The sequence below is a fragment of the Temnothorax longispinosus genome, chromosome 10, assembly GCF_030848805.1.
Source record: "Temnothorax longispinosus isolate EJ_2023e chromosome 10, Tlon_JGU_v1, whole genome shotgun sequence".
Classification (NCBI taxonomy): domain Eukaryota; kingdom Metazoa; phylum Arthropoda; class Insecta; order Hymenoptera; family Formicidae; genus Temnothorax; species Temnothorax longispinosus.
This window is the reverse complement of record NC_092367.1, coordinates 2,948,614-2,976,333: the sequence shown is the minus strand read 5'-3', so window position 1 is coordinate 2,976,333 and position 27,720 is coordinate 2,948,614. Positions and strand designations below refer to the sequence as shown.

The 27,720-nt window shown below is 41.4% G+C and overlaps 1 protein-coding gene across 2 annotated transcripts in view; it reads right to left on the bottom strand.

Annotated features, from left to right (window-relative positions):
* The window catches only part of LOC139820619 (uncharacterized), a 124,403-nt gene that overhangs the window by 44,676 nt on the left and 52,007 nt on the right, over nucleotides 1-27,720 (bottom strand). For both annotated transcript variants that reach the window (XM_071791018.1, XM_071791017.1), the window contains exon 3: nucleotides 17,799-18,017. In XM_071791018.1, coding sequence (XP_071647119.1) covers nucleotides 17,799-18,017 — 219 coding nt within the window. The remainder of the gene's footprint in view (nucleotides 1-17,798; nucleotides 18,018-27,720) is intronic.

Below are 27,720 nucleotides of genomic sequence, written 5' to 3'. Positions count from 1 at the left end.
TATTAGGTATATCAAATTTTTAAAAATTGTATATAGTTTTTTGTATTCTGCTAAAAACAATGTTAAAAAAACGTTTCTATATATATAATGTCTATCTAACAACATGAAATACTTTGTACACACGTTGTCATTTCCTGTGTAGTTGTTAGAAAGCTTTTAACTTAAAAAAATAAAAAAACGGTTACAAACGCGTTTCTCCTTTGACTACCTTTTGGCTTACTGATTGATTCAGGATTACAAAAGAAAAAAGAAAAAAATCATTGAAATACCTGTTGTTTGGGAAACATTGTAATTTTAAGTTATTATGCCATAAATTTTGATAAAAAACATTACATCTTGTTTTCACAACAAAAGGCAAAGGAATATTATAAGTTATTCGTATTGCGTTTATACAAATCTTTCAAATTCGATGTTAATTGACGGAAGAACATGTTTGAGACAAATGCTTCAGGGACAATAAAACATTCAAAAAATGCTTTTAAAAATATCCTTAAAAATATATTTTCTTAAAAATGTCCTTCCTTATTCTTATTCTTAAAAATACATTCTTTTTAAATATTACACAGATGGCTGTCTGATGTTTTAGGGCACGAAATTTGACTACCTCAATATTAAGTATGCTGCACAACTAACAAATTTACATCGCCACAATTGGCTCTTTTAAACACGAGACATCTAAAATCTATTATCTCCAACTGCACCCATGCTGGTAATAATGATTGTAAATGTCAATTGAGTAATTGCTATGGAAATGGCCTTATCGTGGGTTACGATATAAATAAAACGTCTGCTTGCCCAAAAAGAACGATGAGTCGGCGCTCAATTACTTTTACACCCAGATCGATCCGCAGATTATCTAATTCGGTTAATTAATCAATTGCCTTAATTATTGCCGGTCGGACTCGATAACGAATACCTAGAGGCGCCTTCATCATTCTAAATGCGCCGTTTGAATGTAATCGAGTTATCGTTTTAATGGTTCCTTCTTTGGCTCCGACACCAATTGTTATTAATTTGTTATTATTTTAGTTAATTGTTATTAGTCCCAAAATATTATACAAACGGAAGATTTTCCAGGTTACATTGAATAATTTAAACATTAAATAATTATGTAAAGTATGTAAATTTAAATATAAAATATTTAGTTAGAGTTTACAATATAATTAATAATTGTTTATCTGATCTTAAAGGGCTAAGACAATTTGTTAAATATATAAATACTAATAAATTTATATTATAAAATTTGCAAAGTATGTTTTTTACTGTAACATTAATTGTTGTGACATATCAATTATTTCCTATTATTGTGTACCCGAGTTTTCTGAAATGAATTTTGGAACATGTGACAGTACATCATTGAGCAGTAACGAGAAAAGTAAGTCCAGCGAAAGAATGTATACATACATTCTGAAGAGGATGGGAGAAAGAGAAAGAGATGCAGAACGAGGGAGAATTGTATAAACAGGGAAACAGACGCAGCCAGCTGGGGTCCGTTACAATCTGTCCCAAACATGGTCCATTGGTGAATGATGGATCGTCTTTGTTGACGCGCAAAACTTGCAGATCCATGTTCAGTGCGGAAAAATTTAAGCATGTTAACGACGAGACGAAATTTCTTCATTGTGAATGACCATCACGCCGATATTTCGTGAGACATAAGTGATGTATTCGATTTTCCCTAAGGGAAAATAAAAATATATGAAAAAACGATCGAGGCTCTCCCGGAATGATTGCGCATAGTGGCGCGTGAAAATAATTGAACCAAGAAAATGTATCTGCGTGCACACAAGTAAAAGATATCGCTCCGATACACGGTATATTATACGTTACGATGAGTATAATAATTAAACGCCCATCCCTCATTATTCATACGCTTGAGTGCGTGTAATGGCAGACTCGTGCATCAAGCCGAGAATGTATTCGTGCTATTCGTTTTAACGCATGTGCGGTAAATCTGCAAAAGAGTACACGAAAACAGTAATTACTCGGATGAGAAAGCTTATCACGTTTCTGGCGCGCAATGTGTATCAGTATAGATATCGCGACGTGCGTTTCTATGTTTTATTCTCTATATCTATATCGTCTGATCAACATGTGACTAATGGATCTCGCATTAAGCAAATTTTTTTCAACACATTTTTTCAAGACATGCTCGCCAATAGTTATTAAATTATACGGTTGCAAAATTATGTGGTCGAGATTAAACTCGTATAAATATAATTAATTATAGATAATTATATATGCCTTCTCAAAGATTTGTTAAAAAAACATTTATGGGTCTATATTCACTTTCACAGAAACGTAATTGGTATAATACATCATCTTTGAAATAACTGTAATTAATAACAATATCCATAATCGTCGCAAATCGCATGTATTAATTATACATACAATTAATATTAAATTAATAATAAAAAAAAACAATGATATAGAAATATTACATCGAAATAATGCACGATTTTAACATCAAAAATCCGTCTGCCGCACGTTCTGATGTCGAGAGAAGCTCGGGAAAAGGCACTCACACAAAAACTGTCTCGTCTATTGAAAAGCGGGACGACCTCACCCACGCTTTTCCGAGGGGGTAGGGTCAGAGGTCGCTGAGCGCCCCTATTTTGCAACCACCCCTTCTCGCCGACAGCAGTGCATTTGACCAGAGCATTGTCGGGAGGAATGGGCCATTGTCGGATTGAATCATCGTAGCACAGGGTGGAATATTCAGGGATGGCCAATGGTCAGTGGCCATTATTGTTACCTACGCGTGTAGGGCCGCGATAGCTTCTCACCGTCGCCAGCCGTGATAGACGGTGGGGTTCGGCCGGGAAAATGGACACACTCGAAAATGTGGAGCGCGCGGACACTTTGTCCTTTCATTCGATTTGACCCGTGCCAGATCGGTCCATGCGTCCCCGCCTTCCCCCCATCGCGCGGTGAATTATTGGCTTTAATTGTGCGCACGATAATGGGCAGGCTGGACAAATTTCCGGGCGGGAAACATTCGGGGATATTACGAACGAGCGGGGGGAATCCGACGTGACGCCGCGCCGGCACGCGCTGTCCAGTCGCATCCGCCAATTAAAACCGATTGAATATTTTCAGGAAAACGCCACATTCGAATGCTGGGAAAACCTATTTAAGAACGGAAATGTGACATATGTGTCTCGTGATTTACAAAGAACTTTCGGCGATATATAAATTGATTGTCGCAGTAAAATATATAAGCACGTTGACAATATCTCTAAATTATTATAAAAAATGCAATCTTCTTTATTTCTTCCTTTAAAGATGTTTACGTATTGAAAAATTTACAACATTCTTACAGCAACAACACGTAATCCTATATAACCACGCGCAATGTTGTTGGTATACGAGCATGTCTTCTAAGGGAGGAACCGCGCGCATATTGTCCAGCGACAAAGCGAGAGATCGGGGGTCAAGCTAGATCGGTCTAGGGTGCAGTGGACTGCGTCATTGTACGTTGTATAATGATATTGCTCGTATGTTGCGTATGTCGTGACTGTCAAGGGTCAGCTAGGTCAAAGGTCGCCTTCTCGATGATTCGTTTGGGGCAGTTTATACGCCTCATTATGATAAACTTAAAATAGAATTGCAGAAGGTAAAGAAAAGAATCGCAATGTGTACAAGTATAGCTCTATTTACTCTAATGTCTTCGATCAGATTAATGTTTTGCATTAAATTGCGGAAAGTACATTTCAATATTAAAAATTCTATTTTTATTCTCTTAAATATCAGTAACAAAATCACAATATTATCCATCAATATTATTATCGTTAAAAATAAATTATCACTTTAAATTATATTTAATTACTTGATGGAGCTACCTGAAGAAAAGTCAAAAGCAATTCTCGTTTCCCATGGAATTACTACAACCGGATAGCCTGTTGTCAGTCTCCTTACCGTGAAACAGAATATCTCTTCCGACATGCTAATGCTAGACCGCTGCAAATCTGGAAAGGTTCTTAAGAGTCTTCTCGAATTCAGTCCCACGTTTCAGTCCACGATACGTGCCTCGACATTCCTGAACTTTTAAAGGTTTTACATCGATCACCCTATTGATAGAAAACGCATTTACATATCTATGCACTTTATGTTTCGTCGAAAAACGCGGCAAATACTTTTGTCGGTATCTTTATGTTTTTATTGACCACCGGCATGTTTCAAGAAAATTCCTGCAATATTGTATTCCTCGAAAGAGTTAACGATCAAAAGAATTTGAATAAAGAATGCAGAAATAAGTTCGATACCAAAGAGCTTGCAAACTTGTGTAAGATTTTTTTAAACAGAAGTAATATGCATGTATTAAACATTTATAAAAGTTCAAATATATGTATTGTATAAATCTATTGTACTATTAGACATGTTCTCTATTAGTACATATACTTAATTTATATAATTTGAAGTATAACGTATAAATAAGTTAAAAAATTTATTCATTTCTTTCTATACTTTTTTTTAGATCTTTAGATCTTGCGTGTACAAAAGTAATTCTTTCAACTGTGACTGTAATTGTTTGTCTTTACCTGCATATACACAAATGAGCTGAATCTCTACTCAGAAAAAGATAATAAAGGAAAAATCTTTAAATTTGGTGTGAAATTATATACAGGAAACACTGAAGGTTCCTTACTGTGCTGTACAATGTTTCCTATATAAATACAAACTTTTTTAGCATCACCGAGAAACTTTTGAAGAGAGTCAGGTATCTTCAAGTCATCATCGAAGATGAAATCGACGAAAATGCAACACGCGTTTCCGATTAATACCAAAACGAGTTTCACGTCGGCAGAAGCCGATAGGTCGAGCGCATAAACCGCATTCCATATGCCCAGGTCGACTTCGCGTTCACCGAAGGCGACTTCGGGTCCGCGACCCAGGAAGTAGGTAGTAATTTCGAAACGTAGGGCACGACGAAATTAGCAGGCAAAGAGCCGAGAGATGATTTTCCAAAATAACACGTCCCTTGTACAATGGGGAGGCAATTTCCCGGGGACCAGCTGCCGCCACCTATCTGATTTATCATCTCGCGTACCCGACGAAGGGCTCTCTTCCACCTCGACCGCCCCGCAGAAACACCCTGTGGCCGCCGTGCGTTTCTTTCCTTAAAGAAACTGGTCGAGAGACTTCTCGCTAGTAATTATCGTGCGCCAGGTCATCGTGGAGCCTCTTCTGACACTCGCCGCGCGCGAAACAAAAAGCAGGAAAAATACGATTTTCGTGGGCAGATTAAAGTATCAGTTAATTGAATCTCTTTGGTGAAGAGAAATTCGTCTACTCGGGTTTGCAAAAATCTGAGAGAGCTTCTACTCGCCTTTATTACATTTCGGCATTCTTCCTTCCCTTCTTACACTCAAAAATCAAACATCGATAAGAATAATAACCAATTTTTAATTTTAAGATTTTATTTTTTTTTAGAAGAAATGTCAATTCGAACTAAATTTTGGTAGCCTAATAATATTTATTATTCGCGCACAATTCTTCGCCTTAGCAAACCACGCGTCGTTACTTACGGTCTTAAAACGCAATCTCAACTAAAGCTAGCGCACAGTACAATAAAATAATTAAATTAATAGTCAATTTAATAAGATTAACACAATCTTAAGAAAAATGGAAAATTTTACTTATTATTATTATTTTATTTTTTAATTTTATTTCAAAAAATATCCTCAATGCTAATTCTTCATAATTGAGAATAACTTCAATAATATCTATATTGTAAGTAAAAATCCTCATTTTGGACAATTTTTCAAAATTTAAAAAAAGTTTTATTCTCTTTGCATTGTACCCAACAATTGCTCGCAATTAGGAATGACGATAAACTTCGTATCTGTACTGCGAAACGCGGAATTGGCTGGCTGTTAGTTCGCTGGAATTCGTTGGGGAAGGCAGATGGGGGTGGAGTAGGGTGGGGTGGGGTTTGTTCAATCGGTTATTGATTGGAAATGTAAGCCAGCGAGCGTGCAGGGCGGAACGCGAGTGAAGGAGAGGAGACGATGTTGAGACGAGGCAGGGAGAATAGGACATCAACACTGGTACGGACCGACAGATGGCCGCTGGTCAGCACGACCGCGTGGAGAAACTCGCCAATTGGGAAAACTGCTTTCCGTTTGAGCCACACCGAGACTGGCAACCATATACTCAGGCCGTGTCTGCTGATTGCAGTTTTAACTTAACACCTGTCCAGGCTACCGATCACGTTCTATCACTCTTTACATCGCGAGTTATTCCTATGCGCAGTCTCTGCTGCTTCAGAATTACGATTTAGATAAGTGTTAACGTCAAAAACTTTCGCGATATCGTAAGAAGCAAGATTTCAATGTTACTGTACAGAAGAAAACTTCAAATTTATGCAGCGTGCTCCGGAAGGTGTGAAAAAAACCTCTTTGATAAAAAAATGTTTAAAATATATTCTTTCAAAAAAATTAATCTTAAATGAAACGCATCATTAAAAGGTCTATAACATATTATTCAATTAATTCTTGTTTCACCTAAAGTTATTACGTGCACTCGAGAATAAAGCATCATCGCCAGATTATACACATTTTCATTGTAACGCACGATGATTTTCTCGAGGCGAGCGACAAGCAAGCCAGGCGAGAAAGTCCGATAGGAAGACGAAGGTAGCGATCTTCCTGCTAATCGCTATCAGAGGCGAAACGCGGAATCGAGGGTGAACATAGATACGGGAGGGCGCGGTTCAAAGATCGTACGGCTGGATGCTTAACGCCGTGGTAGGCGTGATATTGGTGCCGATGATCGTTTATCTAAGTTGCGTCCCGCGCGAGATTACGTCGTTCGACACGCGCGCAACCGCGTATGTCCTATCGGCGCAAATGCGCGCAAGGTGCTACGACGACCTTCTCGGACTCCACTCCGGTCACCTCCTCCGCCTCATTCTCCAAGCCCGGTCACCATTACGGGCATCACCACCACCACCACCACCAGACACGACGACAAGCACCGTCCGGCTCCCTCGCATCCCTCGGGCAATCTTTTCAATTTAAAGTCAAGTATTATGGCTTAAATTGCATTATGGTTTCCTTCCCCAGGAGGTAGGGCCCGAGAGGAGCAACGAAGGGCGGCTCCTTGTAAGCAAGACTCAATCACGCCGCTTAACCTCTGACCCCGAACCCACGAGAGGCGCATACACGGATACGCACGTGTGTGCGCGCGCGCTGCGCGTGCTCGTGCTCGCGTCGCGACGTACACGTTGCACGCATGCACACGCACGCAGCCGAAGGGCAACTATCTCCTCACGTGCCGCGGCGAAGAAACCGATCGTCACGTTCCCTCCGAAATTAGCCTCGAAAACGGAAATCAGTCGAGATACACCCGGGACGTGTGAACACTCGGCCGTTCCTTCAGCGAGAAGTCTCAGTTTAAGTCGCCTTAACGACTTCACCTAAGGACGCAGGATCTCAAGCACCTCGCTGTCAGTGTGTAACGACTGTAACGACATCATTACACTCGGCCCCCCTACACGTCGCCGATGCGTCGCGATGCGACATCCACCGGTTCATGCGACCCTTCGGTATCCATATACGGAAACGAGATCTGTGTATACACTCGTTTCTCCGCGAAGGGGAAGATTTGCGAACGCGAGTAATTTAAGATGACTGTATCAACAGCTACTTCTCCAAGAAGAGTATTTAAGCTAACGAGTAGTTGCCGCTCGGCAGAAATAGGAGCCCGTCCAGTCTCTGAATAGATACCTCGCTCGATACAATATCGCGAATTACTCTCGTATCCCTCAGACCCGCGCGCGCGGAGGGGAAGCGCGTCTCGCTATGCACACACTCGATCTAAAAGCAATCACGCATCTACGGCTCCGCAACTCATGTTCGAGAGATCGAGACGCCGGATTAAGACCTACACCTGCGTATGTACGTGGCGGAGTTGCGCGCGAGTTGCACGGCCGCGCGGCCGGGGCCCCGACTCCACACGCGTACTTTTCACACGAATGAATGAAACGACCCAGGCCCAACCCTGACCTTGAACTCGCTCGCCGAGGAAAAAAGGCGCGATTCCTCCCGTACCGCCTACCCGACTGTAATAACGCGTTCCGCGCTGTCCATAAGGCATGTAACAGATACCTCGGCGAGGTGGTACGCTCTCTCTCTCTCTCTCTCTCTCTCTCTCTCTCTTGCTTTTCCCTTTTCCCGTATTACGTTATCGGTTACTCCTCGCGGACTCGCGGTTCTCTCTCTTTCTCTCCTTCTTTCTCTCGCGCGAACGCGCGTTAGTGCGTGCATTTATCACGCGCGAGCAACCGCAGCGCGATAAGTATCGATAATTTTCATAGATCACCGATGCGCGCGGCGCTATGCGCCTCGTAAGAAAGAGCGCACGGGTAATTCCGTAATATTAATCTCGGAAACTGCTGACGCCGCTAACACGCTCGATACTATTTTATCCATAACAATTTTTCAGCTCTTGAATCAATTTATCTGTTCAACAGGCAGTTTTTCTAATTAAATGTATATTTCTTGCAATTCTTCAAAGTACTTGAAAGAGAATCAAATAATACGACCCATTAAAAGTCTGATTATGGCGAAACTTTTTGACAGACATACGATAAGTAACAAAACTTTGACGAAAATAAATAATCAGGAATGTAGTTAAGAAAGATTCATGCCGTTCGACAAAGTTAACCATGATCTACCTCGCTTTCATAATTCACTTGTAACGAACTATTCCAGAGTAATGAGCATGCTCTTAGAAATTACACGCTGGGCTTCTCGCCTGCCGCGCGAAAGTTAATAGGAACGCGCTCGAGCATCGTGATAATAATCCACGGCAAAAATACGATATCGTGATAAAGAAACCCAAAAGAATAATCTTTTAATTAAAAGTCCATCTTTTTGAGAACCAAATGAAGATGAAATGGCACGACACAGTGATTTGAATAAAAGTAATCGTGAGCAAAAATTTTCGTCTTTACGGTCGCGATAGCTCAACGCAGCGATTTCCACTCGATTACAAATATGTAAAAAAAAGTCTCTCGAAACAGACCCGACAACGCGATCCCTTTATAATAAAAGCAATCGCTTCGCGCGAAGCTTCCATTATATACTCGTCCCGTAACGAACCATTCCAAAATAACACAGCTCTCGGAGAGAGAGGGAGAGTAAATTGCGGGACGCATTTCCTCGCAACTTGGGCGCAGCGCAATGCGCGGCCGATTTCCTCAAAAATCGGCGAAATGAATCCCGATAATGTTCGACGCGTATCTATGTGTACGTAAGGCAGCGCCGAGATCGCGACTACGGAAAATAGTTGCGCGCCGGCTCGTTTTCTTACGGCCGCGCAGCGCTCCTTTAAGTAATATATTTCTCAGGGATAATTGCAGGCAGCGATTTCGTGCAGCTCGTTCAGATCCGGCAGATACCGGCGGACTGTACAGCGGAACGTGTATTGCACGTGCAGGTAGTGGCGGAGCCGGGCGGAGAGAGGAACAACGCGAGAGAGGAAGAAAGGAAGACGGGCAATGAGGCGAGAGGGAAGGATGCGCCGCCACGTATGTCGGTAGGTTACACACGTAGGTAGGCACTTACCTATCCACGTAGGTAGACACACTTATGTTTAAGGGAGGCTGCGCGCACCGAGGGAGAGACGCGAGGAACGAGGTAGTGTAAGAGTGCGCGATAAGAGGAGAAGGCGAGAGGGAGCGAGAGCGAGCACTGATAGAGCGTAACTGACTTCTTGGCCGGTGCATATTACCGGGCTGTTAGAGGGCGGAGCCGGCTGATGAGTTAGCAACGTATTGACTTTATAATAATCACGTTAGCTGGTCCACCGTGATCCCTTGGTATTACGCGATGCTTCGCGCGAATTCACATACCGGGTGATGCCGAGCATTTTCGTGTATAGGTACGCCTTCGAACGCGGCGCGCGGCGGCGTGCGAAAATTGGTGTAAGAAAAATCGAAACACAATTCGAGATTTCATTAGAGTTCGCGTCTATTTCTCTCTCAATAAAGAGATTCAAAATCTTTGCTATATACTTGAATGTAAAGAAGAACTTCGATACATTATGTTAGCATTTCATTTTTAAAAAGATTCTTAAAAAGATTTTATGTGAAATCTACATATCTCTGCATTCATTCCAAATGTTGAACCTGTGCGCCGCATATTATGCGTTCTTCTTTCAAAGAATAATGTTACCTTCGTAATATCCCGAAAGTCATAAAGTCTGTTAATTTTCACCGTATATCCCGTGTGCCTGCCACATCAAAATCGCTCGCATTCCAATCTCGACCATATAGGATGCGGCTACGCGGTCTTGTACCACTATACAGTGTAACAGTTCCGCGCTAATCGCAAATTATTTTTTCGAATGAGGTATTCATCCGCGGCGGTATTTATCGCGGCGCACAGATCTCTCCGATCTCTCGCTCGGTGAGATGCAAACCGACACGGACGACCGCGTATACGCGCGAGAGAGATGACGTCGGTTGACATTTGGCCGAGCGGGTTGGCTGACTGCGCGAAAAAGCTGTTACACGCTTGAGTGTATAAGATGCGTGGCCTAGAACACGGCGTAGAGCCGCTTACCTGGCCTCTCCCCCTTAATTAGCGGTTTGGTTTATCTTAATCGTTCCCTCGGCTCCTCTCTCAGAGGAGCGAACCTCTTGGAAGATGAGGAAGTATATGAGAGCGAGACGCGCAAATCGTTACGTATTCACGTGCAGCTGGCGAGAGATAACGACGGCCTCTCTTTCTTTCTCTTTCGGCTAAAATAAGAGATCGAGGGAGATCGAGAGAGAGATCGAGGAAGAAGATCGCGAGAAGATACTGCTCGTCTGCGGCTCACTCCGCGTACCGTTTGCACTTGCGCGCTCGCTGGCTCGCGCTCGCGCGCGTTATTAATATTTCCCTGATCCTGGTGTCAATGACATTGATGGATGACGCGAACATTATCTCTCCGGTCCGTAGAAAATAACCGTCGCTCGTTTATTATCAAACGAGAAGAATTATCGACTGTCGAAGGAAACTAACCGTACCGAATATCCCGGGTACGTGCCTCTAATTAGAGGTGTTCGGTTAGGTGTGTTTCCTTCTAGACGATAGTGGGTTCTGAGTTTTATAACACGGAGATACACGGCTACTTACATTGACGTTGGCGTTTTCACACGGAAAGCAAGATCGCATTTTCTCGTAATGATTTCCTAATGGGCTTTTCGTAATCACAATGGACAGTAATTACAAAATGACTGTTGGTTAAGTACATATAGTTAGTCTCAGAACTAGATATGGAGATCTACGTAATAGACCCTCGTTCCCATATTTCCCCATTGCAACTTTCACGCAATTGATCAAATACAATTTCTGGTAATATCGAACATGCAACAAGCTATTTAGCTACGTCAGAAGAAAATGACGTGATGATATATGATGCTTTGAATTCGCTACTAGCTCAATTATTTATTCAATTGCGATTAAATTGAATAATTAACTATAAATAACAGATTTGGTAGCGAATTTTTTATATTAAAGAGATTGCGATACGCGACCTGTAAAACGCAACACGTGTCGCGCACAAAATCACAATTCCGGCTTTATCACTGTTGCTTTCTACGATACGCTAGATTAGATCTAATCCAGCAGCTACCATCGGAAGAAATTTACCGTGTCTCGACAGTGGTAGTTTCCTGCAACAAGTCGACGATGCAGCTTTGCTGCTTGCGCGCGCACGCGCGCGTGTGTGTAATCGGCGAGATCCTCTTAATTCTCGTTTTCACGCATCGCCCTTCCTAGATTTAGATCGCGCATGGATAGTAACTAACTTGCAAATCGCTTCTGTACCGTCCCGGTACAACGTGAATAACGCGATGCGGTAACGGGCGGTTAGCAATCCTGACCTCCAATCTCACCTCAATTTGCCTACACGCCGCCATTTGCGTCAGCGAAGAACGGAGAGAACCGGCTTATCTAAAATTATAATCTGAAAAAGTGCACGACCGTTTATTTGTGCGCTTGTGTGTGTAATAATATGTATATACACATGTGCATGTGCGTTGCACGCGGAGAGGTCGAGTGCGCGCGCGTAGTCGATTAATTATGGCAAATCGCGTATTATTATAAATTCGCAGCTAATTGGTACTTTTTTTAGCCACGCGAAGCATCCTTTTAATATAGTGTATCTTCGATGTTTGACCCGCCGCTCATTACGTATCTTCGGAACGCGAAATTTATTCGTTGCGTTTCGTATCTTTCGCACGAGAGCTATAATAAAGAATTCTAATAATTTGTAATAATAACTGAGTGAATAAATTTTCAAATATTTTGCACGCTAGTCTTACTTTTATACTTGGGTACATACACACCATTATGATTTAATAAATCTCTTTAAGAGGTTGATGAGCCGCAACAATGTACATCGCAATGAATTTCGAAGAGCAAGAACACCTGAACGCGATGACAAATGAGTACTTCCGGTGCGAGGGTACTCAGCCACGAATGGATTTTGATCGGAGCGGTTGACTTTAACGTGAGTTAATTAACTCTTCAATTATTGCCGTCGGACCGTCGGAACGGTAAATCGTCCGTAAATAATGTGTTTACAGTCCGATGCTAATTTGTGGTACACCTGCTTTTCGGCAAATGCGAGGAAAGCGCGAATGTTCCCTACTTTGTAATCGTTGTAAGTCCTTCGCGCTGCTTAAACAGCATATTCGTTCGTTCTCAGTAAATCATTAAACGTGCGCGCTTATCGTGGATGAGTAATTTCTCCAAATCGATTGCGTAAACAATAAGGTGTTTCATCGAAATGAAATACAAGAGGCACCTATATCTAAGAATTTGATAACACTTCTACATACTAAGAACATAAAGATTGTATACTGTATTAAATTATAAATGGATATTTTAAGTCTCACACACACATAAGAAACTGAAAATTAAATTATAGAATTGACGTTTGCCAGTTTGGAAAAGTACGGTTACTTTGTCACTGAAATTAGTCAGTGCGATCTCGATTAATATACATCTAATCTTTTAATTGCATGTCTTTCTACGCGCGTCTCTCTCTTACGGTTGATCGAAAATGGTAAAAGTCACAATGTAAATCTACCTCGCATCGCTAAAAAGATCTCATGAATAAGAGGAAGAAGTTAAGAGGTATTAACGTGACATTTTATCTTATTGTTAAATTACGCCTGATAGCAAGTGAAAGGGAAAAATGATCAATGTCAATCCGGAGTAACTTCGAGAAAGACGCAATTTTAAGACATTGAATATTTTAGCAAGCTATTAAAAAAAGTACTGATAAATATATAGATAGTGAATGGATAGTGTTTACGGAATGCATAGTGTTTACTCAGTGGTTACAATGTATGACAGAGTCTGATGATTACAACTCACAAGCACGTAGACTCGTCGTTTTTTCCCCCTACGGATACATCTTTTAGCCTTATTTCCAAAGACTTGTAACTGTGTAACTTGACAAAACAGTTAAAAATTATAAAAATTAGAAATTCCATAAGATAGCATGATCGTCAGATCAATTTCAACAAAAAGTGGACCTTGATCGTTTTTTTCCTGAAAAGAAAGTACTGACTATAAATATCGGAATGCATAGTGTTTACTTAGTTTACGTGCTTGTGAGTTATAATCATCAGATTCTGTCATACAATGTATAATCGTTTTTTTCCCCTACGGTACATCTTTTAGCCTTATTTCCAATAAATTGTAACTATGTAACTTGACAAAACAGGTAAGAATTATGAAAATTCTTTGGAAATTCCATAAGATAGTATGATTGTCAGATCAATTTCAACAAAAAGTAGACCTTGATCGTTTTTCCCCTGTACCCTTCAAGTAGTAAGAAAATCGAAAACTTAACACGATGTGGCCAGTGTTAATTTGATAGAATAAAATTATTACTTCCATATATGCAGAAGAAACTAACATTTTTAATTACTACTTTAATCAAAATATAAAGATAGCTAATTTTAAATAAGATAAAAGTATCTTTTGAGAAAATGATCGATTAAAAATGACATAACGCTTGGGAAATTTTTCAAAATGAGTTAGTAAAGTTCAAAACAACTGCGCAAATGCAAAGGTATCGATTGGGCGTAATAAAACGGCGCTCGGGCTGTCTCGTTGAACGTATTTACAGAGTTTATGCTGCATTTTACAATCGGTCGGCGTATTTATTCGCCGAGTGAGAAGGAACGATGCTCATACGACGCTATAGTACGCCCTGATCGATTTAACGCCAAATGTCGCCGTGTTTTACACGCGGCAATAATGGTTGAAATCTATGTAGCCAATATTTCAAGCCACCCTTTCTCGCCTGCGCGTCCCTAACCCCCCCCCCATAACCCCCACATGGATGGCATTCGTATACCAACGACATGTAGCCTTGGTTATTGGTCCGCATATGGATATCGCTCGATATTTTATATTCTACAGAGAAATAAAAGTATAAATGCAATCATAGTCGACGCCTGACGTAAGAAATTTCAAGTATATTGGCGTGTCTCAACAATTAAAAATAAACATTGTGCCGTTTTTTTGTTAAACATTTATAAAAAGAACAGAGTAAAGAATTGTCTACCTCAGAAGAAATAAAAACATGATTCAACATCCGTAGTCAATACTTCAGCACAGTTGTATAAAATATTCTATAATTAATTATCTTATTTTCTTATTTTGAATGTTTTGCGCTTTAAGTATTCAGAGGTGTGAAATAATTCGATAGAGTTAGTTCGAATAAACAGAATTTACATATTTTGGAGAAAAAAGGACGATCCGAAACACAGAGAAAGAGTGATAGTCCCGAGGGAGGAATACGATTCCCGAATGCCGACAAGAGAGAATCCTTTGGACAAGTGTTACTTACGCAAGAATAGAGTGCGTCACGCAATGCGACGACTTCAAAGATTACTTTTTAACAGGTACTTACTAGTTTCGTCACTCCCTTTTATCCAGCCGATTTCTTTTCGATATTCGCATGTGTCACTCTGTATATATGCTACATCTAATTTATATAATCTGCTCCTGAGTTAACATTGTCACAATGTTATTTAATTCAATTTAATAATTTTATATGTAATTGCAAATTTTTTAACGATTGTGTTAAAAATATCAAGATAGATTATAATTTTTAAATTTCCAACGCGTTAAAAATATCTGTAACAAATCTCCAAATTTCATTAAATTTTTCTTGAATTTAAGTAAAAAGAATAAAGTGTCTTAATCGAAGAATAATTACTGGCAACGTATTGTCAATTCAATGCAAAAGAGTGATTTATGTTCATCTATCAACTGTTTTCTTAGATATATTGTATTAAATTTACTTAAGGGTACCCGTTTTCGGGCGAAAGGACACGTCGTTGTAACACATGTGTCTTTACGAGAGTGTGTTCACGAGGCCGTAATATTTTAGGGAGCCCTCCCGGCCCTCGTTCTTTAAAAACTAGCCAGTGCATATGTCGACGTAGGCGACATAATGTTATCAAGCTGTCCAGAAAGAGCCGCCGCCGCCGCGCCGATCGCCGCCACGTAAGGACGAGGACCTCGGGGGACCACGTCCTCGCTCTCGCCCACTTCGTCCTTATTGATATACCGAATAAACACACTTGGCAGCTAGGCCAGAGGACGGCTTTGCGAGGCAAATAGCTTCGGAAGAACCCTGCGTTCGGAGGGGGAAATATCTTTCTTTCCTTAAAGTCGACACCATGCTCGACGCTGATAACAGCGGTTGTGATAAATGTTACAGCGTTTCATTATACAGAAAAGAAAAAAAGATAAACTGCTTTTTTTATAAACTATTTCCGTAGAAAATTGCAAACGAATTCTATTGCTGACTTTTATCTCGTAGATAAATAACATACGCAATCACATTTTATGATTTGTACTAGATTAGAGTTTAATTAGACGTTGGTATGTAGTATATGTATTCGTAACAAAATTGCCTTTAGCTTAATTTCTGGTCGAGAAATTGTTCCTTTCTTAATGTAAATTTGAATGAGACTGCTTCATTAAGTTTGTGGCAAAACTAGGTTTTACGATCATCTAATGTCTAAGGAAATGTTATATGAAAAATTATATTTAAAAAATTGTACAAAAATTTAAAATTACGGTGAAATAATCTTTTAGTTCTACTTCTAAATACATTTTAGAATAATAAAGAGAAGAAATGCTAATATCCTTTCACATTATAAAACGCACTTTACAAAGTCGGACACGTTGCCGAAACATCATTTACCTTGTAAAATGGAATCTTATTCAGTCTCCGGTTTCACCCCTGTGGCTTTTAAGTTTAAGCTTCGACCCTTATCGACCGCACCGTGGACTTTGCGCACCTCGTCGAGTGCAGCGGTTATCCAGTAAATAAAGATGAATAGTTTCCCCGTCATCGCTCTCTCGCACACACACAATCGCGAGCGTGTGTGCGCGCGCAGCAACGAGACGGTTTTAAATTCCGCGAGTCAAAGCGATGTTTGACATGGAAATGTTGAGCGATGCATTAAACATGCCGCGCCGAGTGCTTCCCTCTCTCTCTCCCGCAAGATTGTAACCCCCTCCCCTCCCCCGTTTCTGCTAGAAAGAGAAAAGTGTTCTCTTCGACCGTCTGGGGCCTGATCGTATAACCGATGAACTTTAGGGCCCTACGATCACCCTCGCGTTGTTCGAGCTATATTTATTTAGGTAAATGAAAAGAACCATCATGGTTTCGCCAGTTCTCGGCCTTTATATTCATAAATGCGCGAAACAGTCTTTATACTCTGAATCTATGGACGATACGAAGAAAACGATGATTGCAATATTAAGTGCTCCTATTTACATTAAGAACGATAAAAATGTGCTTTTTCACCACGTTCTTTTCTGATCTTCTGTACTTTTCTTATAAATACTTGAAAAGTCTTTATAGCATGTACAATTTCTTTAAAATATATAACGCTTATTACTACTATATTATTTTCCATATTTCATTGCCACAAGAAAAAGATAATTATAATGTTGCTTTTTTATCCTTCAAATGCAAACGGAATACAAATTCTTATAATTGAAATATCAACCAGAAAAATCAATAATATAGTGATACAGATGTCACCTCGAGCTATTTAATGTGCATATAAATAATAACAATTTCTCAGAATTTTGTAAGTTATATCACATAAAGATATATACAGTGTTTAAATAGAACAGATTTAAATTTAAATAATATTTTATATTATAAAGTTGTTATGTCAGTGTGTAATTCTATGGTGCTGTATACAGCTCCAGATTGTTCGCAACTTTGTTGCTCGATGTAATATGTAAAGTTGTAAATCGCTCTCAGTATCATTATCGTCGGCGAATTGCGAGGAGCGGAGCACGACAAGCGTCGCGAATCTCCAAGTCGTGATTGGCGAAGCAGTTGTCGTGGAGCACCTGCGAGAGGCAATTTTACTGGACCTTCCCATAAAAGGAACTCCCCCCATTGTCCGGCAAAATGACATCAAGCTTATTGCATTATTTAAAGAGCCTCGCTTTAGGACTACTTTAAGCCACCGACCCACGATTGTCGGAGCACCGTCACTGACGGAGCACAAACTAGGTTTCTCACGGACGGATCGTGAGGGTACGTTTTACGAATTCAACTTTTTTTTCCGAGACTTAAATTAATATGACGTTACGTATAAAATGAAATAAAGGCAGAAAATATTGCGATGCTGCATGATACTCTTAATTAGTCTTAATTGAAAACGTTTTAGTTTTAGTATAACTTGCATTGTCCTCGCAGAACGATGTATTTTTCCATATTACGTAGAAATTCGTTTCACTCACCGGGTGAGATGCCAAGCTTCGCGTGCATGCTACTGGGGCTTCTGTGATCGGGGGTGGTAACAGGGGCAGCTACGGGTGGCGACAGGTGGGGATGTGTCAGTGGCCCACCGCTTGTCGTCGTCGTGGTAGTCGTTGTGGCACAGGGATTTAAGGGTGATGTCCTCTTGAAAGACTGGTCCGTTCGCCACGAGACATCATTGTCGCCTATCCAGATTTTAGCTGCACAAGTAAAACCAGGTAAAGTTAGATACAAAAATACAACAGTAGCCAAAGAGACACAAAATTTAAAATAATAATTATTATCTTTCCCTAAAAATATGCTATAAATATATATAAAATAAAGCATATTGAGCATTTTCTCAATTCTTCTTGAAAAGAAGATTCTACTAAAGTGAATACTACACATATATTATCTTTCATAAACGAGAGAAAAGTATGCACCATCTCCCTCGGAGCAGACGCTACGGCAATATCAGATGGAAGATCAAATTGCAAAAGAGGTTCTCGAGATAAATTCTATGCCCCGCGTGTGTATTAATATAACGCACACCGGCGCGACTATGCGTGTGCAGAAAATGGCTTCTCTCCCCCGGATAGAACCCGTCGTAATTAGCGACCCTCCGAATCCCCTATTCCTGCCAGTTTTCCCGGTTTTCCCCCGTTTCCCTTAATTTCTGGGAACAATGCCCGGCTCTGGATGTTGTTCCAGGCTGCAGTGTCTAATTACACGAGGGCATACCGAGCTCTTCCTCTTCTTCCCAAATTTGTAAGGGCGATATATAGGGTGCATCGAAGTGTTTATAGACGTGACACACGAATATCTGCCAGAGCTATCAAAAAGCAAAATTTAATGAGACTATACATTAAGAAATTTTTGCTTATCGATAAACTATATTTCATTTAACAATAACTAGCGCTTATATTTAGCAACTATCAAATATGAAAACGTACTAAAAACATTAATATGTAAATAATCAATGAAGTATCGTTAAAATTTCTTCAAGAAATTTATTAGATTTCCTTTTCGGACTTAATCTATATCGACATCGTCCGTAAATAAATTTATTATTATGTCTCACGAGTGTTATGTCGCGTGCGAGGTCCCGAATATCCATGTCATGTCTTTTCGAGCACCCCGTAGCTGGCGGAGATCTCGGATTTATGGAACACGCGAATACCGTATCGCCCCCGCATGCGACGTGACTCAGACTCGGTATTATTTGCTTGACGAATGATTTAGCCCGAAATACTTAGCTCGCTTTTCCCCATCACCTCTCCCCTACTCTCTTCTGCCTTTTCTCACACCCCCCTCACCCTTAGCGGAATACTAACCTTCCTTCGTTTTATCTACCTCCTAACGATAACCAGAGAAATGCGTTGCTCCAAAGACAGAAATACAGTAACTAGAAGACGGTAGGAGAATAGGGAGTGACGGGTGGGTTCAGCAGGATGCAGGAGAGCGGCGAAGATAGAACGAGGGTGGTAACTGAAGCCTGTGGTTTCGCGAAAGAAAGAAAGGACGTTCTTCCTATCGAGAGGAAAAAGAGAAGCGGGAAAAGCGGTGGGGCTGAAGAAAGTGTAGCCGGCGCTAACTAAGGGCGTCGGCTAATCAATATCATCAGAGAATGGCCGCTGACCTCCATCTACCCCGCTAGAACGACCATTGTACGGTATTCCGCTTTTCCAACGAGCTTCATGCGCGAATACGAAATATTTTCAAGAAATAGTAAATTTAGAAAATATTTCATCCACAATGTAGCAACTTCGCGATATTACGATGTTATTGTAATTAATATTAATATAAAAAAACATTAAAATATTATTATTAATATGAAAGCATTATTATTTCAAAATCTTCTTCGATAATAATTATAACATTTTATAACTAAGTTCAATCAACGTTTTGTGTCAAGATAATATTAAATTTTAATTAAATGGTTTATTAGTCGTTCGCGTTGGAACTTTCAAAGAGATATTAAAAGTTGCCTCAGTGCCATTTCCACAAGGATGGCTTGCCCGAGGATACAATTCAAACGTGAACCGTAGTACAGAGCCTTTCCTTTAATCTCGTGGTGTTTGCATGGGCCCCTGATCTCATTCAACCCCATGGAGACAATCGAAATCAATACACCCTAAAGAACTAGTAAGCTCGACATGCGCGAGTTTGTGGAAAATTCAATTATGCAAGTCTACAAAAATTGTATCGAATATCACTCGGCAAAAAAGTTATAAAAGAATGGTCGATTATCTTATTGGCCGGATTTTTCAATCGACATCGTCAATCTTTCCGCGAATTGAAGAAAAGAAGAGAAGTGCATTTGGATAATTTCTTGACAAAAAATAATTTGGAAATAAAAGAGAGACACGTCCAATCTCTCTCACCCGATTGTCGATTCTACGATGGCTCGTTCATCGGCCTCGTCTACGCGTCCCCAGCACCCTTCCTTTCTTTCTCGCCCAATGAGGGTCGCGGCTAAGTCCGAACAGAAATCAGTCCGCATAAACAGGACCATCCATTCCGCGATTCGCCCCTTCCACCCTTCGTAAGCCTTGCAGAGAACCTTCCCCCTCTTCGTTCTTTGCATCTCTCCCTCGTCCATTCGTCCAACCCGGCGCGAACTCCATTCACGGGTTTATCACTGTCCAGATAACAACGATTTACCTACAGGCGAACTTCTACGGTTGGGTTTCGGGAGGGTAGGAGAGTGCGTCTGGTGGGGTTGCCGGGAGAAGAGGGACGAGGTGAGCCCCATGGCAGGACCGTCGAAGAAGGCGAGACGGGCAGCCACCTTGCATTCGGGAGTATTTCACTTTAACGGCCCTCCGGGGGATTGGCTGACCCCGACTGGAGACCCTTCACCGTTTCGGCATAATGGACCTCTACATTACTTATTCGTCCTAGCCAATGTCCTGCTAGCGGTTCCGTTCCCGACTGCGGCGCGGACGAAGCTGTTCGTTTTCCACGTCCTATCATTCCCGCGTGCGATTAATCGTTGCGAGAACAAGACTATCGAGAATTGGGGACGCCGCAATAAAGAAAGTTATTCACATTGGATAGAAGATTAAACATATGCACGAATTAATTAAGCTCTAATTTTTACATTACATCAATAGCATAAATTAGAAGCCATAAAATATTCAAATTTATTCTTCTTAAAAAAAAATTGTATTTTGTTGTTTAAAATTTGTTTACCAATCATTACCCAATATATTTATATTCTTTGTTTCCTTTTCTAACAAAAGACGATGGAGCCACCTCTGCTGATTCCAGCTTCCGGGTACCGGGGCAGTAGCACGGAAGAACAACACGCCCCAAGCAAACTGCTTTCCTCCCGCGGTACTCGAAAGAATTGAAAATTCCTGCTCGTCCAAGGGTTGAGGAGGTCGACGATGGAGAGGGCGGTGGCCAGGGGGACGAAGAAGCGGGGCGAGGAAGCGAACGCGGATAAAGCGTTCGATATAAGATTAATGCTAGAGGCCGCCGACCGGTCCCGCGCACGTCGAGGACCGTTCAGCCATACACGAAGGCAATGGTGATTCCTCTTTGAAGGTAGAACCGTGGGCAGTGGCCAAATTGAATCCTGCTTAGGACAGAAGAAGCGTCGAGAGAAACGGGAGGACGAGCGAGAGCCGGCCCCGGAGCCCTTTCTCCAATAAATAAATCGCCGGCCGTCCGTGAGTCTCCGATTTTCAGCTCGAACGTACGGATTAAAATCGACCGGCCGATTTGTAGCGACGAACGCCGAAAGTAATTGCACGATTATCTTATTTCTGTATTCCTTTGGTTCCGTCTATTTTGATAGATAGAAAGTAATAGTAATAACATAGTAAAAAAGTGAATATTTACATCAATTATTTTTCTTATCGAAATTTTATATTATACGAACACATCCTCTTATATTAGAAAATAGTACAAAATAAAATATTAAATTCTTGCGTTAAAGATACGATAACCTCATTTGTGTGCTAATCACATATTTTAATCACGCGTAATCTATATCACACTTTCGCATACACATATAGTACACATATAACTTCAAAGATATGAATTTAATGAAATATTTGTTCTACTTTATGCGTATCGTGGAGTATATTGTAGAGAATAACATAAACATATTTATTTTGTCATCTCATATTCGGTCTATAACTGTTAAATATAAAAATTAATTAAAGACGATATCATTAAATAAAATTAAAGAAGATCAAACAAACACTAATTCACTCAAGTATGCTATGATAAGGTAATGTAAGAAAAATGCAAAGGTCTAAAATGTTTTCCGATACTTATTGTCAAACAAAGCAGATGTGAACGACCTTTAATCAGTCACTATGATTATCAAAAGAAACGCCATAATGGTGGGTGGGATGGAATATCACCCATCAAAATGATTTTTCTCGATCGTCGCAGGTTAATGATCACCGTCGCTGTTTCCTTCGTAATACTAATATGTATTATCTGTCGACACAACTGAATGAACAAATACACATCATGTGAATAAAGAGATAACATTATATGTATGCACCTTTTCTTAAATGGCTGTAGAATACAATAATGATAATACTTAATTAAACACTTGTACATTCAATACTAATAAAACATTTTATAAACTTTTTTTAAACTATTTAATTTTTTTCTCATTAATTTTTTCTACTCTTGTCTATGATAGTGTGGAATATTTATCTAAAGCTAGCTAAAATGTCTTATCTATGTATCAACAACTTGCTTATCGTATTCTTCAAATATAATATACTATTACGCGTCTTCCTACGAATCATGAAAAATATAAGTGCTGGAAAAATATGGAATGTTATATATTATCAAATCATTATTATCATATATTATCATTGAGTCATGCATTCTTAAAGAATCATGTGTAAAATTTCTCACTTTGATCCTAAATCATAGTTGATAAAATTAGAATTGGAGTAAAGTCCATCCTAAGCTAATATCATTTAATGACACGTTATAGTATATATTTGAGTATATAGTATATAGGTATACGCAACTACAACTTCTATAAATTCTTAAAGTTTCCGATAATTATCGTAGCAAAAAATACACGGTATAAGAAGATATTAATATCCCTCGGTATTCTTCAACGCGCAATTATTTTTCTATCCTTTCCTTCACTACTAAGAAAACTATTCTTTTAATTCCTTGTTTCCTCAGACTTGGTGAAAATTCGTTGCTCATGAGGGAAAAAGACAAAGGAGCAACGTTCGTCGAGAGTTTCCCTGTTTCTTGCTGGTTGCCCTTGTCGGAACGACGATCGATAAAGCCGACCCCCTACCCCCCGTGCACTCTGGGTACCTTAACACTCGCATAAGCTTAGAGTGTCCCAGAATTCGCACCCATGCTTAACACGCCAAGAGATTTATTTTGACTGATTTAACATTAACATTCCTTCTTAATAAAAACGTAGATATAATTGCTATCTTTCTTCAATTTTTTAAAAATAATTTAATATTAAAATTCCCGATGAATAAACAGATATTAAATTATAATTCTGCTTGTAAGTAAAATTCAATCAAAATTAATCGAGAAAAACAAGGTTTCATAATTCATATTTATTCCTCTCAGCGTACCGCCATTACGTTACGCGACCTAGCTGGCCTCGCCTCGTCCAATAAAAAACGTGAATAATAAAGAAGCCGCTGAAGCGGAAGGGGCTGAAGAAACGCGGCAAGGGTTGTAAGCGCAAGCGCGAAACCGCCCCGCGAACGAGGGATGTCGGATACCACCCTACGGCATAACTCCTTTCCACCGACACCCAGCCAATCTGCATGTAACTCGCGAGACGGGCCGCCATTTTGAGTGAAGTTTATAATCGAAGGGGTGGGAACCGCGCAATTCTATACTTTGATATCTGGCAAATAAAGATGAAGGTATAGAAATTGGTGTGATGAGAGATGATAGAAAACAAAGTAAGTATTATTAATTGCAACAAGAAGCTAATTATTGATTTAACTCGAAACTGTATTGTTACATAGAAAAGCAGGATTTTTTGCCATTCGACTTTCCGTAGAGCTCTATGAGCACAGCTGAATGTAGTAACTCATAGATCGAAAACGATGCTGCGTGTCAAATATCTTCCTGCGCATCACGCCGCACCGCCGATACCGTTCAAATAGGCTTACGAAAATGAAGTTTTTAAAAACGTGCTTCTACATCCCCTCAGCTAAATAAAAAACGTAGGAGTTTTTCTGTATGAATATTAGTGATGCAGCAGTTTTATTAAATATTTAATAATTAAAGAGATTTACGCAAATACATAAATATTTAAGAAACACCTATTTTCAAAAAAATTGAAAAATTCTCGTTCTGTTAAAAGTCATTTTACATGTTAAACTAAAGTTTAAACAAACAAACTGGACTGTATATTATGAGAAATGTCTCATAATAAAAAAAAAAAAATTTAACAAAAGGAATTTACCGATAAATAAAATATCAACGCAAACGCAGACTTGATCGGAGCAGACCCACTGTCAATGACGCGACCACTCGAAGGGGTGAAAACCTCGAAGCTCCGAGATATAGGTGGAGCTTTAACGAGGGATAGGGGCGGACGGTGGTCGGGGTAGCGATTTTAAAATCACAATGGCAGACACACGTCGTCAGCGTCTATCCATTCGTTCATCCCCACCCCTTCGGCCACCGGCTGGCATCGCTCCTGCCGTTGCATCTGCGTTTGCTGCGAGCTCGAATCTTTGCCTGTGCAGGAGACACGAGCCCCCGGAGGCCCTCGAGCGCGTGCGTGAGTGCGTGAGAGCTCCACGCGCGCGCAAGCACACACACATTTACGAACACACACGGATGGCGTGTACATGCGCGGCACGAACACAGCACGCGTTTCCAAAGAATCCGCAGGAACACAACCCCTGCCGATGGCACCTTTCGTAGAGTGCACGCGCGGTGAGGAGGGGCGATCGACCACCCCTTCCTCAAACATTTTAAACTTTTTCCGACCCCCCTCTGCACACGGCTGCGCTTTAACGACGCTTAGTGAGTTTGCAACGAAAAGGGCTACGACGCGGCGACCCGCTATGTTACTCTACCGTTACGATACTTTTTTCCTTTTTTTTCTAACGGGCTATGTCGGATGGCGCGGCAGAGAGCACCCCTCGTTGCGGGTGATTCCTAGGAGTATCGGGAAATGATTTGTGTTAGAGACTGTGTCTGTTTGACTTTCGATCGTTAGATAGCTCGCGTCCCTTTTCGTAACCATTCTGAAAATTACAATTCAGCGTCACACAAACGCGTAGTCGTATATTCATATCGTATCTGGTATATTTATAACGTTACATGTCACTCATATTTCGAGAACGACATTGCAAATCTGCAATCATAGAACTGCAAGAAATGTATTATAATATAAGATACATATTTAGTTTTCCAAACAAAACAGGAAACGCACCGCGTTTCTGGAAAGTCAAGAACATTTAACATTCATTAGTCTAATTGGTAAGTATGTATCCGGCAGCGCACACAACAGTGAAGATCAAAACAACTATTAACGAGTAATGAGAATTGCAATCATTACCGTCGAGTAATTAGCTATGATAATTTGATAGATATTTGGAATTTCAATCTTGATAATCGTGATGGAACTTCCTGCTGAGAAATTGGAACTTATTAACAGCGGGGATGACAGAAATATAACACATCGTAGATAGTTAACGGTCAGTTAGTGCAGTCATTACGTTACAAGGCAACATTATATTTTACTCCTGAAACGTTCTTCCTTAATCGTTTCGATTGCTCTGCATAATATACGTACAACGTGCTACACATAAGAATTTTTAAGGTCTTTTATATTGATACCAGTTCTTCTGATTACTTTTCAAAATAATTCCTCGCGTTTTTCGAATTCGCGTATTTTCAAGCCGCGTTTCTACGTTCCCGAGAAACGCAACGTCCCGAGCTAAGAATAAGCTAATTATCAAAGCAAATGTTATTCAAGGGCGTTGGAATTTTCACGCTTTTCCCTTCGGCAGCGTAGCGTGTTCGTGGAAAATCACTATCGCTCAGCCCTCGCCACTCTAATTGGCAGCGGCATCGCGGCGCGCCTACTGCTTGCATACGGTGCACCGCGAAATGGCCGTTTAATGAGTAACGCGAGTCCTGGTGATTAACTATGGTAATACCGGGGATATTCTGTTTCGGTCGAGACGCGCCGCGTGAGTTCTCCCGGGCGCCGGAGTTTCATTTACATCGCCACAGTCCGTAGATGCGTGAGCGTGCGCGCGCGCGCGCGCCCCCCCCGAGATCAAATCGTGTTTGCGGGCAGGCGGCGCGGGCCCGCGCTTATTCGCGATGCATTTATTATGCATTCGCCGTGAATAATGCGAGTGCACGTGGGAACCGTCGATAGCGCGCTCGGAGATAGTCCCGTTCTGGGTGGGGACTTTATTAAATTCCTGCCGGCTCCGTTCGGCCAATCGCCGGCAATCATCTCGGGGCTCTCGGCTTCTCCCTTTTTCGTTCGGTGGCTAATTAATCTCTCGCCGCCGGTGCCTGTGTATCGTTCCGCGTGCGCTTTTCCTTTAGCCGGGCGGTACGGCGGCTCGCGATTGTACGGCATATTAATCAGTGGCACCAATGCATCCGCGCGCGCGCTTTCGATAGAATCGATGGCTCTCGGTACCGCGAAAGGAAGATCGCACGAAGAACGCGCGAATGCAGCGATAAATGCGATAAACATCCCCCATGTGCCGACACGGTGTCAAGGGCAAGTGAGCGCGTCTCGCTAATAATCGGGGATGATTTGTAAGTCAAATGCGCGATATTTTATGATACTTCCATGCGTCGGCTACGATCGGCCGCAAACATCACGCAAGATACATACGATTCGGCTACTGTGATACACGCAACGCGATAAGATGCACCGGCAATTTGTTAGCTACGGTACGATATATATATAATTCATAATATACGGTTTGAAAATTACGACGGCAAGAAAGGATACATAAGAGTCTGTTCCTTTCACTCTACAAGATCGTAAGTAAAATTTACGTTTCTAATATAAGTTGATTTGTCGTAGAGAATCGCGATATTTCCAGATAAATCTCCATAATATTTTTTAATCCCTTCGCCGCTGTTAACATTCCCTTCGGTACCTTCCGATCCGCTCGATCTCCGGCCGCGAGAGCAGCTGCGTCGCATGAGCCAGACGCCACGGGTCGCAGGTAAAGGAGATGACGGCGAAGAAGCAAGAGCGTACGGACTGACGGACGAGCATGAAGGGAAACCGAAGGACGAGAAGAAGAAGAAGAAAAGAAGGAGAGGGAACAAGAAGATGAAAAAAAGCCAACGCGGAGATCCTTAAAGCAAACTGCCCGCCTCGAAGAAGCTCGGCTTGGCGGCCGGGAGGGGTGAATTCGTCGCTCGATAACCCGATTGGTTGGCCGTGCCGCCAATGCAACTGCGCTCTCTCCACGAATGCATTCGCTGCACCGCGTCTACTACCGCGTCTCTCAAGCGCACCCATATGCGTGCGTACGTGCGTGCGTGCGCGTAAGAGCGCGAGAGAGCCGCGACTCGAGGCGCGTGATGCATCCCCGCGCAACGGCGGCGTGCATGCGTAATGCCTCGCGTGTAGGCGCGCGTCGATATGTAAGAGCATGCGTACACGCACATATAGAGACGTGCGTGCCGTGCTCGTGTATACGAGGGCACCGCGGGATCGCGGCAAAAACTGGTAGCCGAGCGGGCGACCAGTCGCCCGCATTGCCATTGCAGGGCCGTTCTCTTCTCTCCCGATACGAGACGACTTCTCTCGATCGTCCTGTTGCACTTTTGCAACGGTGGGGGGGTGGGACCACGAGAAAGGGGGGAAGAGGGGGTGACGAGCGGCGACCCGACGTCGATCGAGGGAGGACGGACTTTTCTCACGGCGCGCGGCCGACAGAAAGAAGGAGGCGA